A 17,051-nucleotide genomic window follows, 5' to 3' on the forward strand; every position below is an offset into this window, starting at 1 on the left:
AGGTCAAGCACCATCTGTAGAAAGAAACAGTTGAAGAGCTTCAGAGCTGGGAAGGTGTGCATGTTTCACTTTGCAAGAAGAGGGAGGGGAGGACAGAATTAAGGAAATACAGTGATATGGAAAGCAAAAGAGGATGAATATTACAGATTTGTGTTGATGTGGAGAAGCTGAAACACTCTGGCTGATCTGAGGGAATTCTATGTGGCTGAATGAGTTCTAAATTATTTTGACAGGACAGTATCATTTGACCTAGGTGCATATCTCAGTTAGATAATCAGCTAATTCTAACTGAATGCCGATTCATTTTTACACTTATTTCAATTTGGGAATTGATATTAATGTCAGTGTAATTTTCTTGTTTCCTTGTTACTTAATTTCCTGAATATTTGTTTTACTTTGCATATACCTGTAACATTTTAGTTAATCTTTCAGTATTCTCAAATGTCTTTTTTTTCCAATTTTTTAAAATTATAGTTGTCTCATTCAAGTGTGAAGAAGTATCACTAATTGTTGAATGGTACCTCAGATATTACCCCTGCCACAATGAATTTAATATTAAAGTGAGTATTCTTATAAAATACTTTTGTATGGACCTGGAGTGTAGTAAACTTTAGGAACTATTGGATAATCTATTACATGCAGCGATGTTAAATTCCAAAGTACAAAATTATACTTTTAATTTAGATATTAAATTTAGAAAAAGAATGTCTGATCTGTGTGAATTACTAATACATTCATCTGGATCAATATTGCATGAAATATTTTTGATAATTTTTAGAAATTGAAATTAAAACAGGCAGTCTGGCTAAAGGGACGTGGCCTTTTGTACTTGGCCATCTTCACTGGCCTCAGGAATAGTACCAGACAATTGGAGGCTGGCAAAAGTTGTTCAAGAAAGTTAACGGGGATAATCCTGGGAATTGTATTGCAATCAATTTTCCATCAGTGGTGGGAAAACTCAGGGAGAGGATTCTTGGGAACAGGATTTACTAGAATTTGGAGAAGCATAGTCTGATTAGAGATGGTTAGCATAGCTTTGTCAAGGGTAGGTTGTGCCTCATGAATCTGATTGACTTTTAAAGGAAGTGACAAAGAAAGTTCATTGGATGTGGTGTATATGGATTTTGTAAGGTGTTTGACATGGTTTCCCATGTAGGGTCATGAAGCATTGCATGGAAACTTGGCTGTGTGGATTTAGAATTGGCTTGACGAGAAAAGGCAGAGGGTGGTGGTTAATGGAGGATATTTTGCCTGGAGGTCAGTGACTAGTAGCGTTCTGTTCTGGGACCCCTACTCTGATTTTCTTAAATAATGATTTGAATGATTATGTTTACAGATGACACGAATGTTGGTAGTGTTGTTGATAGTATAGAAGGTTGTCATAGGTTACAAAAGGGTTTGGGTTGAATGCATAGCTGGGCAGACAAATGGGAGATTGAGTTCAATCTGGAAAAGTGTGAAGCGATAGACCTTGGAAGATCAAACTTGAAGGTAGAGTACATGGTTTATGGAAGGATTCCTAGCAGTATGGAGAACAGATTAATCTTGTGGTTTGAGTCCTCAGTTCCCTTGAAGTTGGTAGGATGGTTCACAAGGCAAATGGTGTGTTGGTCTTCATTACTCAGGATATTGAGTTCAAGACCCACAATGTAATGTTGCAGATCTATTGAGTCCTAGTCAGACCACATTTGGAGTATTGTGCTTAGTTCTGGTGGCTTCATGATAGGAAGCAAGGAGGTTGAAGAATTGGAGGAGGTGCAGAGGAGATTAACTAAGATGCTGCCTGGATTAGAGAGAATGCCTTGTCATGAGAAGTTGAGCAAGATTGGGCTTTTCTCTTTGGATTGAGGGAGGATGAGAGGCATAGTGCACAGCTAGCATCTCTATCCCATTGCTGCAATGTCCAATACCAGAGGATAGAAACATGGCTCAACCACCCGAACCCCCCCCCACCACCACAAACACACATTCCAAACGCTGTGCTCCAGCCCAAGGGCTTCTAAATCCATTAGGTGGTGGCATCAGGGAAAAACTGGTGAGCAAAAGTGGCATCATCTGCTTCATGATAAACTCATCAGGGTGTTTCGACATAGGAGTCTTGTCTAACTCGTGTTCTGTCAACCTGGAAACGTCTAATGATAAAGTGCTGACTGTTCTTACTGAGAGTTATCCACTGTGATAGTAACTGCCGTTTATATACCACCAAAGGCAGATGTCAAGCAAGCACTTGATTTATTGAGTGCCATGGTTTTTTTAAAAAAAAACTACCGACCCTGGCACCTGTCGCATCCTTACAGGGGTCAGGCTAGCTTGAAAAAATCTGTCCAACTACCAACAGCACATCACCTGTAGCACCAGAAGGCCCAATACCCTTAACCACTGTTGTGATGGATGCTACCATCAAAGATGCCTACCACTTCATACCTGGATGCACTTTGGGAAATAGCACCATCTGGCTGTCTTCCTCCTTCCTGCATCTAGGCAGAGACTGAAGAGCAAAGAACCAAAGGTGAGGTGGTCACGGGAGGCAGAGGAACAGCTGTGGGACGGCTTCAAGTTGGACTCGATCACGTTCAAGCATTCATCAGTGGACCTGAATGGATATGTAATGGCTCTTGCATACTTTATAAAGATACTTGTGAACAAGTGTATCCCCTTAAAATCATTGGCTTCCCCTGGATTGGTGGTGTTCAGGACTGGTAATTCAGAAAAGTATAAGAGGTCAGATATGATCTCTGGAAAGCTATCTCACATTAAAACTATCAATTCTGGATTAAACTTGAATCCCTTATGGATGCTCAACAGCTCCTACAAAGCAAAGCCAAGCGATATAAGTAACAAGGTTTCGATCCCAGATGAACTGGATGCCTTTTGTGGTCACTGTACAATAGAATGTGGAGGTATCTTTACAAACCCCCACAGCCCCTGACAACCCTGTGCTTTCAGTCTCTGAGGCTGACATACTAGCATCCTTCAGGAGGTTGAATCTACAGAAAACATCTGACCCAGCTGATATACCTGTGTTAATCAACTGGCTGGAATATTTATGGACATTTTCAACCTTTTGCTTTGACGGTGGGGTACCACCTGCTTCAATCATACTGTTGCATAAGAAGGACATGCTAACCTGCCTCGATGACTATCGTTCAGTAACTTACATCCTCTGTGATGAAGTACTTCCAGAGGTTGGTCATGAAACAGATCATAAGACCATAAGACGTGGAGCAGAAGTAGGCCGTTCAGCCCATCGAGTCTGCTCCGCCATTCCATCATGGCTGATCCCAGATCCTACTCAACCCCATGCACCTGCCTTAACTCCTGCCTGAGTGATCTACTTCAGTCTGCCTACTGTCACAACAGGTGCCATTTCATTGGCCATTCAGTCAGCTTTGGAACACATGGACAGTGAAGATGTATGCATTTGGATGCTCATCATAGTGTTCAACTATCATTCCTTCAATTCATTACTCAGCTTCAAGACCTCTGCCTCAATACCCCCTTGTGCATCTAGATTCCCAATTTCCTCACTTGCAAACCCCAGTTCATACAGATTGGTAAAATCTTCACATCACTGTCAGCACAGGTGCACCACAAACGTTGTGCACTTGCCCCCTGCTTTCATCACTTTATACCTGTGTGCATAAATTGGGTAAAATCATATGAATACCTATGCATGTATAAGTATAGCTCCAATGCCATATTCAAGTTTGTTGAGACCATTACTGTTGGGCGAAGCAAAGGTGGTGATGAATCGACGCATAGGAGAGAGATTGAAAATCTGGTTGAGTGGTGCCATAACAAAACTTATCACCCAACATCAGCAAAACCAAGGAGCTGATTATTGACTACAGGAGGAAGATTCCAACAGTCCATGAGCCAATCCTCATTAGGGCATCAGAGGTGGACAAGGGTCAGCAGCTTTAAATTCCTGTTGTTATCACGTGTTCTGGGACCAGCATCTAAATGCTATCACAAAAAAGGTACAACTGCACCTTTGCTTTCTTAGAAATTTGTATAGATTTGGCATATCACCAAAAATTTTGAACTTCTGTGGATCTACAGTGGAGAGTGTCCTAAACTGGTTACATATCACCCTATATGGAAACACTAATGTACAGGAATGGAGAAGTCTACAGAAAGTGGTGGATACACCCCAGTAGAACTTGGGCAAAGCCCTTCCCACCATTGAGCACATTTACATAGTGCTGCCACAAGAAAGCAGAATCCATCATAAAGTATCCGCACCATGCAGGCAGTCCTCACTTCTCACTGCTGCCATCAGACAGGAGAAGCCTTGGGTCCCACACCATGAGGTTCAGGAATAGTTATTGCCCTACACCATCGGGCTCCTGAACTAGCATGACCTTCAATCACCACAACTCTAATCTGATTCTACAACCTGCAGACTTGCTTTCATGTACTTGACAACTCGTATTCTCTGTTTTTTTTTGCACAATTTGTCTTGTTTTGCACAATGGTTGTTTGTCAGTCTTTGTAAGCAATATTATATTTCTTTCTGTAAATGCCTGCAATAAAGTGAATCTCAAGGTAGCATATGGTAATACGTGTAATTTGCTGATAAATGTTGCTTGACTTTTGAGGTCTTGAGATGAGTGTAGGAAAGTTTAGAGGAGATGTCAGAAGTAGGCTTTTTTAAAAGTGAAATGTGCCTGGAATGCACTGCTGGGAGTGGTGAAGGAGGCTGATACAATAGGAACATCTAAAAGACTCTTGGATATGCAAACAGATTTAAGAAAAATGGAGAATTAGGATGGAAGGGTTAGATTGATCACGGCATAGGTTTGTGTGGTTTGGCACAACATCATAGGTTAAATGGCCAGTGCTGTACTGTTCTGTGTTCAGCTATACAACTGCTTCTGGTCTTCATATTATTTGTTAAACCACTTCAGATCAGTGAAATCTGTGTGTAATATAAAGTGCTCATATTATAACCAGATTGATAGCTTAACTGTACTTTCTTTTTATCAGGATATATATGACAAAAGATTTTCCGATAATGGTGGTGATACCCATAGCCTTGAGCCTCACCCATTCAGCAGTGGACAATATATTGAATACAAATCTGATAGCATTGTTTGCAATGAAAAAATTCAAGTCTTCCCTAAGTTTAATGTGAGTATATTGAAGAAATATTAAACTTTATTAATGTACATTGTGTTATGTCCTTCAGTCAGCATTTTACCCTTCTCTTTTAGATGAGCAAAAATCTTCCAAAACCTGTTGTGGTACAGACACCAAATGTAATTAAGGTAACAAACAGAACAACTTTTGTTAACCAATTATTTTCTATTGTTTTCAACTAACTCAGGTACTAAAAAGATGTCATAGTTTGGATTTTTGAATAATTTTGAGTTAACAGACTATTGTCTGTCACTGTTACATCAGTATATTGTCTTCAATTACTGACATTGGCATCTTTTCAGTTAAGTGCAAAAATCCAGAAGATATTTACCAGAAATTTTTTTCTTCCACCTCAGCATCTAATTTTTGTTCAATCTATATTTACATTTACAGTATTTGCATAACTTGAATCTCATAGTTTATATTGAACTGTGTCTTCAGTCTAATTAAGTCTCATTTATTTTGTCTGTTCCAGTATTCCTTGCAAATGTCACTTTATGACAAAAAATCTGTCCGGTGGGGGGGGGGGGGGGGGGCATGGGGAGATAAATAGTGAGCACTGTACCCATGGTGCCTGAGGCAAGCAGTGTTTTAAACCTTATCTCCCCACTTATCCTTGGTATTCTCAGTTTATTATCCAGCTTCTATAAAACAGTCAAACTATCTAAAACTCATAAAATGAATTTATATCAAAAGAGGCTGCTGTCCTATAAATAGTACTCAGATTTGGTTTGCTCTCTGGAGACTCTTGGGACCATAGATGGTAGAATCTGGAACAGGAACAAGCCAGGGACTTGCAGGCTAGTTTACCTTGTGTCAGTAGTGGGGAAGTTATTGGAGTGGAGTTCTGAGGGATAGGATCTATCAGCATTGCATTAGACACAGTCTGATTAGGAGGAGTCAGCATGGCGTTGTCCATGGGAAGTCATGCTTGATGACCCTTTAAGGTTTTGAAGAAGTAACGAAAAAGGGCAGTGAATGTTGTCTATGTGGACTTCAGCTAGGCCTTTGATAAGGTCCTGCATGGTAGGCTCACCTGGAAGGTGAGATGCCATGGAATCCAGAAGGAGCCAGATAGGTGGGTTTAAAATTGGCTTGGAGGTAGGAAGCAGAGGGTGGTGGTGAAGGTTTTTTTTTGCTGAATGAAGGCCAAAAACTAGCAGTATTCCACAAGGGTCAGTGTTTTGACCCTTTTTGACACTTATTATTCTTATTTATCTGAAAGACTTGGATGCGAAGCACAAGATTTGATCACTATGGATGACACAAACAAGGAAGTTTTGTTGATTATGAAGAATGTTATTCTTGATTAGTTGGGTATATGTTGAGTGGCAAATGGAGTTCAATGAAGATAGGTTTGAAGTGATATTTTTTACAAAGTCAAACCAGTATAGGAATGAATAGTAAGGCATGTGGTAGTGTATTGGAACAGGAGTACCTGGGAGTAAAGTTCATAGTTCATTTAAAGCAGCATCACGGGTAGATGATGAAAAAGGTGTTTAGTATACTGACCTCTATCAATCAGGCTGTTAGGACATTATGTCACAGTTGCATCAGTCATTGGTGATGTTGTGTTTGGAATACTGTGTATACTGTACCCTGTTTATAGGGGAGATGTGCTTAAACAGGTAAGAGTACAGGAAGTGGTTATGACAATATTGCCAGGACTAGAGGGCCTGAGTTATAGGGAGAAATTATCCAGGCTCGGGCTTTATTCCTTGGAAATTAGGAGGATGAGAAGTGACCTTATAGAAATGTTTAAAATGATGAGGCATAAATAAGATGAATGTTTTTTTTTCTTCCATAGTAGGGGAGCCCAAAACTCTCTGTGATAGATTTAAGAAGAGAGGGGTAAAATTTTAAAGGAGCATGTGGGACAACACTTTCATGCAGCAGGTGACGAGTAGCAGGAGGAACAAGCTGCCAGAAGTGGCTGAGGCAGATAAAACAATACGGAGGGGCAGGGCTTAGAGATGGGCCAAATGCAGGAAATTGTGACCAGCTAGATAGGCATCATGTTTGGCATGTACTCCTTGAGCTGAAGGGCCTGTAACACTGGTGTATTGCTCTAACTCTTTTATTCTAACACAGAGCACTGGAAGAATCTGGCAAGTCAGGTACATCTACGTAAGGAAGTGGGCAGTCAAAGTTTTGGGTCAAGACCCTTCATTTGGACTGCTCTCTTTTTTACAAGAGGACACTTTTTTTTAGGAAACTAAAAATTGATACTGAAACACTTTTTCTTGCAGGGCTTAACATGTAAATGCAGGGTTTATCTTTCTGCTGGCTAAGGTACCTAGACCAGGGAGTACAGGATAAAAGTAAGGAATCAGTTATTCAGGGGAAGAAATGACCAAGATGGTAGGTAATCTTTGGAATGCTGTACCTGAGGGCTGTGAGGCTCGCTTGCTGAGTATATTCAAGAGAAGTTGTTTTTTGGATTTTAAGGTAATAAAATTGTATGAGGCAGAAAGGTGACACTGAGCCAAAATATGAGCCTTGATCTTACAACATGGCAAATGTAAGCCCAGTGAGCTGAATTTCCTACTGCTTACTCTCCTTTAGTTATTGGATTATGTTTTATTAGTCTCTGCTATGCTACTTCACTGAAGCCCTGCTGAAAATTCAAATGGATCACATCAATTGGTTTGACTCATACCTATTCTGCCAGTTGTAACCACAATAACTAATAAAAACAGAATTGTCAGCCAAGGTTCCCCTTTCACAAATCCACGGCAAGTCAACCCATACTATTATTTTCTAACTCATCTAACCACTAAATCCTGAATTCTGAATTCCCTTTGACTGCAGTTAGATTACCTGATCTATGGTTTTCCTTACCCCCCCCCACCCCCCAAACAGTGGAATAATCTGTTGCCTTCCAGTCCTTAGGAGTAGTTCTTGCAAATGAGCTATTGTTTATTGTCAGAACTTTAACAGCGGTTTGCAGATCTCTGACGGCCACTTCACTCGTGCACTCGGTGTCTCTAAAGAAATGTAGTCATAATGAAAAGAAACATAAGGTTTAGTTCAACATGAAATGGTCTTAAATCTGAATAAAAGCAATGAGTGAGGTGGTCATCAAAGACTGGCAAACGAAAATAACAATTAGTGCTTTCTCATCATACATTACCAGATCTAAAATAACTTGTTTCCCTCAAATGTTTATTTTGATTAAGTTTCTCATCTTCTATGAATTTATCCTCTTGATGTTTGCATAATTCTAAAAGGAAGTACCACTATAACAGATTTACACTTGTATTACCCAAGATATTCCGAGGTAGTTTCTTTGTTCCATATACCAATTGACAAAATAAGTCAATTATAGTTATAGTTTTTGATTTTGTTCTGCTGCTCTAGTCTTGAAAAATAAATACATTAAGCACCTTTCATGCAACATCTAGTTGTATCAATTGATCATGAGCTGTATTTCAAGCTAACCAGATAACATTGATATCTTATTTCAAGAATGCGGAGGTAAATACCAACACTGATGTCAAGGGCACTGCGAGTCTTCATTTATCTGAAGGCAAAAAGGTATTGTATCTTTTCTAATTGTTGTACTGTTATAGGATATTGTCTCCTGATTGTAATGTGTCAACAATTTGTTCAATGATTATAGTTACTGATCTACTATGTGCACAATTCTATCTTAACTGATCAGTTCAAATTAGTTTATTTCAATTTAAACAAAAATATATTTTTCTCTAGGCTATTCGTTCCTTATGGAAAAGAGACATTACAACAAAAAAGGTACAGAACTATTGCTGTTAGTCTTTTCAAATCCTAATGGATGATGACCAAATTCGCACCTACAGTAACAACATATTGCATAAGCTAGGAATATGTAGTAACAGCAGAAACAACCAGAAGTAATGGATGTCTTGAAACAACCTAGATTGAACTGAAACTTTTTCTCTTGATTTTTGGCTTCAAACAAATTGTGCATTTTTTTTTTATTGTACTTCATGATGAAATTGTCAAACCCTGTAGTTACTAGATAGTATTTACCCTTAAGGTTTTCACTGGGGCATCTGCATGTAAGGAATTCTTGGTGAAATTTGATTGTCATTTATTCGGAGTCTTGAAGCTGAGTCTCATATTCTTTCTCAACATCTACTTGCACTTTGTCACAAGATAATTTTGGATAAAAATTCAACAGAACCTGTGGATTTTCTGACAGCTAGCCAATGATCATTGGTATGGCAAAGATTAGTAAACTGATCTCAATGTATTTCAAGTTGTATTTGGAAATGTTTACTAAAAAGCTAACTAACTACTAACAGATAACTAAACTTTTCTTTTTTTTTTGTTCCGTAGTGTGATATTGTGGCACAGACCTGGAGGGATGGTCCTTATCTATTTATTCTTTCCATCAAACCTCTCAATGAAAGAATTAAAAGTAACTGGAATTTAACAGGTGAATTCCAAACATGTTTTATTTACTAAAAGAATTGGATTTTATAACTTATCAGAATCAGTTTTAATATCACTAGCATATGTCACAAAATGTGTTGTTTTGTAGCAGCGGTACATTGTAGTACATAATAAAAATATGATTTACAATACTATGTATAAAAATGAAATTAAATAAGTAATGCAATAAGAGGAGAAAAACTGAGGTAGTGTTTCATGGGTTCATTGTCCATTCAGAAATCTGATGGCAGAGGGAAAGAAGCTGTGCCAGAAATACTGCAGTGATTTCAGGCTCCTGTGCCAACTCCTTGCTGGTAGCAATGAGAAGAGGGCACATCCTGGGTGATGGGGGTCCTTAATGATGCCTGCTGCCTTACTGAGGCATCTCCTTTTAAAGGTGCCCTGGATGCTGGAAAGGCTATTGTTCAGGATGGAGTTGGCAGACTTTTCAACTTTCTGCAGCATTTTCCCAATCCTGTGCAGTGGCCCCTCCGTACCAAGTGGTAATGTAACCAGTTAGAATATTCTCCACATTATATCTGTATAAATTTGCAAGTGTCTTTGATAACATACCAATTCTCAAACTCCCAATGAATATAGCCACTGCCATGTTGCCCTTGTAATTACATCAATATGTTGGGCCCAAATAGATTCTCCGATGTTGACACCAGGAACTAGAAACTGCTCACCTTTTCCACTTCTGATTCCTGAGGATTGATGTGTGTTCTCTCTACCTCCCCTTCCTGAAGTCCACAATTAATTCCTTGATTTTACTGATGTTGAGTGCAAGACTGTTGCTGCGACACCACTCAACCAGCTGATCTGTCTCTGTCGTGTACACCCCCTTGTTCCCATCTGAAATTGCCAACAATAGCTGTGTCATTGGCGAATTTATAGATTGCATTTGAGCTGTGCCTAGCGACGCATTTGTGGGCATAGAGAGAGAGGAGAGTAGTGGACTAAGCGTGCATCTTGAGGTGTGCCTGTGTTGATTGTCAGGGAGGAGGAGATGTTATTTCTAATGTGTACACTTTGATCTACTGGTGGGGAAGTCAAGGACCCAATTGTTGAGTGGTGTACAGAGGCCAGGTTTTGTAGCTTGTTGATTAGAACTGAATGCTGAGCTGTAATCAATAAACAGCAGCCTGGTGTAGTTAGTACTATTATCCAGGTTATCAAAGGCAAAGTGGAGAGCCAGTGAGATTGCATCGGCTATAGACCCATTGTGGCAACAGGCAAATCGCAGCAGGTCCAGGTCCTTGGACAGGTGTTGACCAACCCCTCAAAGAATTTGATCACAGGAGATGAGTGCCACTGTGTGATAGTAGTTGAGCAGGTCTCCCTGCTCTTCATAGGCACTGGTATGATTGTCAGCTTTTTTGAAGCAGGTGGGAACCTCTGACTGTAGCAGTGAGAGATTGAAGGTGTCCGCTAGTTGGCTGGCACAGGTTTTCAGGGCCCCACCAGTAACCCCTTCAGGGCCTGGTGCTTTGTGATGATTCACTGTCTTGAAAGAAATTCTGACGTCGGCCTTCAAGACAGATCACAGGGTCACCATATGCTGCACGGATTTGCACTGTAGTTTTATTCTCCCTTTCAGTGTGCCTAAAAGGCATTGAGTTCATCTGAGAATGAAGTATCACAGCCATTTATGTTAGGTTTCGCTTTATAGGAGGTACTGGCCTGCCAACCCTACCAGGGATGCTGTGCATCCAATTTGTCTCTAACCTCTATCAGAATTATTTTCTATCACCTTTAAAATGGCCTTCTGTAAGTCATACCTGCACTTATGTGTTTCTGGATCACGGACTGGAGTGCCACAAATCTAGCCCTCAGCAGACCATAAACCTGGTTCGTATATAATATACAATTGCAAGAAAAAGTTTGTGAGCCCTTTGCAAATATCTGATTTTCTGCATTAGTTACTCAAAATGTGGTCTGATCTTCATTAAGTCACAATAATAGACAAACATAATCTGTCTAAACTGATATCACAAGAATTGTACTATTTCTTGTCAATACTGAGTACACCATTTAAACAATAATAGTCTAGGTCCAAAAAAAATGTGAACCTCTGGGGTAATGCCTTCTACAAAAACCTTTTGGAGTCGGGTGTTCCAATCAATGAGATCAAATTGGAGGTGTGGGTTCCAGAGGTGCCCTGCCCTGTATATTTAATACTATAAGACACACTAAGTCGGGTTATTGACAGAACTTGTTCTTCTCAAAAAAAAAAATTGTGTCCACTATAAGAAAAACACTGAACAGGAATGGTCTTCATAGAAGGACACTATGGAGGAAACCACTGCTCTCCAAAAAGAAAACATTTCTTTACATCTCAAGTTTGCAAAAGACTACCTGGATGTTCCACAATGCTTCTGGGGCAATGAGCTGTGGACAAACGAGACCAAGGTGAACCTTTTTGGCAGAAATGTACACCATTATGTTTGGAGGGAAAAGGGCACTGCACACCAACACCAAAACCTCCTCCCAACTGAAGCATTGGGGAAGGAGCATCATGGTTTAGCGCTGCTTTGCTGCCTCATGGCCTGGTGAACAGCTTGCAATTGTTGAGGGAGCAATGAATTCAAAATTGTATCAAGACATTTTACAGGAGAACGTCAGGGTAGTGATCATCACCTGCTTAATGGAAGTTGGATGATGCAACAAGACAATGATCCAAAATATGAGTAAATCAACAACAAAATGGTCTGAAAAGAAAAGTCAAGTCAGATTCAGACCTTAACTCAATCGAGATGCTGTGGTATGAACTGAAGAAGGCTGTTTATGCAAGTTATCCCAGAAATGTGGATGAACTGAAACAGTTTTGTTTGGAGGAATAGTCTAAAATTCCTCCTCACTAAGTCTGATCAGCAACTACAGGAAACATTCAGAGAAGGTTATTGCTGCTAATGGAGGTTCTACCAGTAATTAAATACAAGGGTTCACCTTTTTTCTAGCCTGTCCTGTGAATGATTAAAAAATGTATTCAATAAAGACATGAAAAGTACAATTGTCTGTGTTATTAGTTAAAGCAGATTGTGTTTATTATTGTGACTCAGAATGAAGATCAGACCACATTTTGAGTACTTAATGCAGAAAACAGCAAACTGCAAAGGGTTAACAAACTTTTTCTTATAACTATTATAATCTATATATTGTATATGTGCTTGTCATTAACTCCTGCCTCCAGAAGTACCTTTTCTCCTCTTAAAGTGTTTTTTTTACCTCTTCAAGCCATTCTCAGTCTTTCTGGGCAACTATCAAGAATTAAGTCATGCTTTTTTAACAGTTTGCCAAACAAAATTAATTTTAAAAAATCACATGTCATGGATTCTCTTTATTGAATAGCAAAAGCCACTTACATTTGCACATTTCCAGTACATTAAACTATGAACCAAATTTTGTACCTTGTGCCAAACTACCTAATAATATTGGCTGTTTATTACGCTTAATGTGTGTTTGTAACTTTATAACCAATCTGGCTGAAGGATTAAAAGTTATTGTCAAAGAAATAAAAAGAAATCACCTGCTAAAGACTGGGTGAATTAAGTATGAAGTCAAAGAAAGAAGAGTAGATATGTATCATGAAACTAGGCAATGGCATTTCATCAAAGTTAAGTACCAGAGATACTGCATGTCTGCTGTTGCATTGGAAGGTGTTATGTGAAGCAGTGTCACGGTTTGTGGAGATAAATCAGAACATTCTGGAGATGATTGTCCCTTCAAAATGATCTTTCTTGGTGATGCTATTGACTTGTCATGCTAGAGCTTGTGGATGATAATGTCAAGATGAATACAGTCCTTCTGGTCTGTAGGAGGTTGGGTGAATGCTGAAATGTGAAAAGTCAAACAGCTGTGGTTGAGGATTCTGATAACTATAGTGGAGTGAAAGCCATGGTTGATTGATAAAAGCCAAAAATCAAAGCAATTAGAATATTGCATTGTAAGAGCAGATGGAATAGAAACTGACAAAATTGAATGGAATTCTTGCAGGAAGCAGGATGTGAGAAGGTCAAAGAAGCTGTGGGAATCTAAGGCTAGGAATGGAAACCAATACTGGAATTCACCATTGCGCTCCTACTTTGACCTTTGTTTTCTCACTGGTGTTACATAGAGAACCTACAGCACAATATAGGCCCTTTGGCCCACAATGCTGCGCCGAACATGTATGTACTTTAGAAATTACCTAGGGTTACCCATAGCCCTCTGTTTTTCTAAGCTGCATGTACCTATCCAGGAGCCTGTTAAGAGACCCTCTCATATCCGCCTCCACCACCATCAGCAGCAGCCCATTCCATGCACTCACCATCCTGTTTTGTTTTGTTTTGTTTTTTTTTAAAAAACATTTACCCCTGATATCTCCTCTGTATCTACTTCTAAGCACCTTAAAATTGTTCCCTCTCGTGTTGGCTATTTCAGCCCTGGGGAGTAAGCCTCTGACTATCCACACAATCAATGCCTCTCATCTTACATACCTCTATCAGGTCACCTCTCATCCTCCGTTGCTCCAAGGAGAGAAGGTCAAGTTCACTCAACATATTCTTGTAAGGCATACTCCCCAATCCAGGCAACATCCTTGTAAATCTCTGCATCCTGATATTGTATTAAGAAATCAGCCATTCCAGTCTGATATTTCCAACCTTGTGTTGCTTTTTTTTGCTTCTCTCCTAATAACATCGTATCTTATTCATTTCCTCCTATATACACCTCATCTATAAACATTATTTGTTATTCACTTGCCTTTGCCACTCTCCTTCAACTAACTTCATGATCACGTTTCATTACATCATTCCCATCCCACCACAGACCTTGTTTGTCCTCTCCCCTACCTTTCCCTTTTGTTGCAATTTGAAGCTTGAGTTTGGCTAATTTTCCTGGTTTGTTTGGGTTTTTTTTTGGGAATGAAATATTAACCCAAAGCACTGTTTGGTAGCTGAGGGACATGTATGAGATACAAAGGTTTGAACTGGATTATCAGCGAGAGCTCAACCCATTACCCTACCCAGTATTTATTAATCATCATTTTAAAAAAATCAGATCTTATTCTCATTTATTTTGAGCTTCTACTAATCATTTCCAATAGTCATAGTCATACTTTATTGATCCGGGGGGAAATTGGTTTTCGTTACAGTTGCTCCATAAATAATAGTAATAGAACCATAAATAGTTAAATAATAATATGTAAATTATGCCAGGAAATAAGTCCAGGACCAACCTATCGGCTCAGGGTGTCTAACCCTCCAAGGGAGGAGTTGTAAAGTTTGATGGCCACAGGCAGGAATGACTTCCTATGACGCTCTGTGCTGCATCTCAGAGGAATGAGTCTCTGGCTGAATGTACTCCTGTGCCCACCCAGTACATTATGTAGTGGATGGGAGACATTGACCAAGATGGCATGCAATGACTGAAATGTTAACAAATTTTGATGAAAAATTTACTCAAGATTCCGGGTGATGAGTTAAATGATCACCTTCTGTATTTTCCCTATCAACGTATCTGATCTCAAAATGATCCTATTTAGTTAGTTATTTTGACTTAAATTTTGTAGTTTGAGGTTCAAATCATCTTGCATATTCAGTGTTCAATAATTGAATTATCCTTTGCAGTAATGGTATTGATGCAAGGCTCTCATGGATTCATCTCAGCGACTGAATTTCCACTGATGATTGTAAGTATGAAGTACCTGTTGTGCTGGTAATTATTGCATGTGCAGGCATTCCATGCTTCCAGTTCTTTTGTGCATTAAGTAATCAGCATACATTTCTTGCATAAAATGCCATTTTGTAATATTATTTTGTAAATGTGGATTTTGGCTTGTTCTGCTGAGTGTAATTTTGGACATTGTGATATTCTTGAACAAAATAACATACTTCTGCCTGTTATTTTAGACAAACATAATTATGATGCCTGAAACATTAAGAAATCTCAACCTCCAAGCTTTCCACATATGCATTGAATTCTCAATGTTTACAGGCCATTATCTCAATGAAATTGTGATATTACCTATCTATTTCCTTGTGTCTTTTACCTCACTATGTGCCACTTGATCCCAAGCAAACCCAACTCTTGCTGATGCAATAGATTTATTGTTACAGGAGTCAGAAATGCAATCTCCTCCTTCACTATTTTTTTCCGAATAATAAAAGCATGGTATTTGCTTTCACATAAGCCCCTTCCTTTGGTTGCTAAGTTCTTCCCTATATTATGTTTAGTGTTTGTGTTAAATTTTTGCCTTGTGTTCTTAGTTAATTATTCTGATTTTAATTTCCCCCCACAGTTTTATATGGTAATGTGCATCATATACATAATTTACGGAATCTTTTGGCTTTTCTGGTCTGCGTGTTATTGGAAAGATTTGTTGAGGATCCAGTTCTGGATAGCTGCAGTGATTTTTCTTGGAATGTTGGAAAAAGCTGTATTCTATGCAGAATATCAAAACACAAATATTCGTGGAACATCTGGTACGTTTAGTTCATGATCTGCTTAATGAAAGTGAAGTTTGATGTCATGTTAGGTGTTAAACAGGAGATGTTAACAACTTGAAAGCATAAACAAATAATCATCCAGTTTGAATCTATTTTTGAAATGTGATGCATTCAAACTGAACAGTCTCAAATGCATCTTTGTTAATCTTGATATTCAACAGAATTATATTGGCGTAAGCCATGGCGCTTTTTTTTTCATAAATGGGAGAGGTTTATCTAAGTTTCACTTTCAATAATCTGAGTTTTTGTAGGTGGATAAAAGAAGCTAATCTTTACAAAGATTTCTGATTTTTCTGGAGCTCCTTGATTCTCAGTTTCTTCAATAGTGAATATGTCTATGTAAAATTTTGGAATGTAATTAAATATGCTTGATGGCATTTCCATTTTGCAAGAAAAATTGCAAGTATTTTCTATGTCTAAACTCCAGTTTAATTCACATCTTACATTAATGAAATTCTATGCCATTCATGTTTTGTTAAAATGAGATGTGTATTACTCTCAGAACATGAGCGCTGAGCACGTCATTCAATAGGTAAGGTTCATTAAGATTACCATATGCATTCATTCCTTGCTGCTTTCATTGAAACAGAAATTGTATTCCATGACATCTTTTAATTGTTAAAACATTTCATAAGAACACAACAAGACTTTATAAAGCTTGTGACTCACTGCAGAAATTGTGTTCATTTTTTAAATTACATTTGAGTTGGAAGTCAGTCTGATCTAGTAGAACAAATATCATAAAATTAATTTGTTGCAGGATTTACTTGCTAATAATTTTTATTCACATATAATGGAAGAATCAGGGTTCCTTTTTGAAAAATTTGTGTCATGAAGTAGCAAGTTAACTACATCTTGAGGCTTGCTGGTCTATGTATCAGTAGGTGGTTTTGAAAGTATCTCTCTTCCTTCTGTTTATTTCCTCTTGTTTGTTGTGCTGAACCTGACGTCCAGTTACTGTATCCCTACTTCATGGTGCTATGGTATGTTTATGGCATAAAGCCT

General features: G+C 38.7%; 1 protein-coding gene across 2 annotated transcripts in view; it reads left to right on the top strand.

The window, feature by feature from the left end:
* tmem87b (transmembrane protein 87B) overlaps positions 1 to 17,051 on the top strand; it is a 48,641-nt gene that overhangs the window by 13,200 nt on the left and 18,390 nt on the right. The window contains exons 3-10 of one of the 2 annotated variants that reach the window (XM_072246989.1): positions 475 to 560; positions 4,990 to 5,133; positions 5,217 to 5,270; positions 8,611 to 8,679; positions 8,854 to 8,895; positions 9,463 to 9,562; positions 15,168 to 15,229; positions 15,839 to 16,022. In XM_072246989.1, the coding sequence (XP_072103090.1) occupies positions 475 to 560; positions 4,990 to 5,133; positions 5,217 to 5,270; positions 8,611 to 8,679; positions 8,854 to 8,895; positions 9,463 to 9,562; positions 15,168 to 15,229; positions 15,839 to 16,022 (741 nt within the window). The remainder of the gene's footprint in view (positions 1 to 474; positions 561 to 4,989; positions 5,134 to 5,216; positions 5,271 to 8,610; positions 8,680 to 8,853; positions 8,896 to 9,462; positions 9,563 to 15,167; positions 15,230 to 15,838; positions 16,023 to 17,051) is intronic. The other variant, XM_072246997.1, reaches the window with a different exon arrangement.

This window comes from Mobula birostris, chromosome 2 (assembly GCF_030028105.1).
Source record: "Mobula birostris isolate sMobBir1 chromosome 2, sMobBir1.hap1, whole genome shotgun sequence".
Lineage (NCBI taxonomy): Eukaryota > Metazoa > Chordata > Chondrichthyes > Myliobatiformes > Myliobatidae > Mobula > Mobula birostris.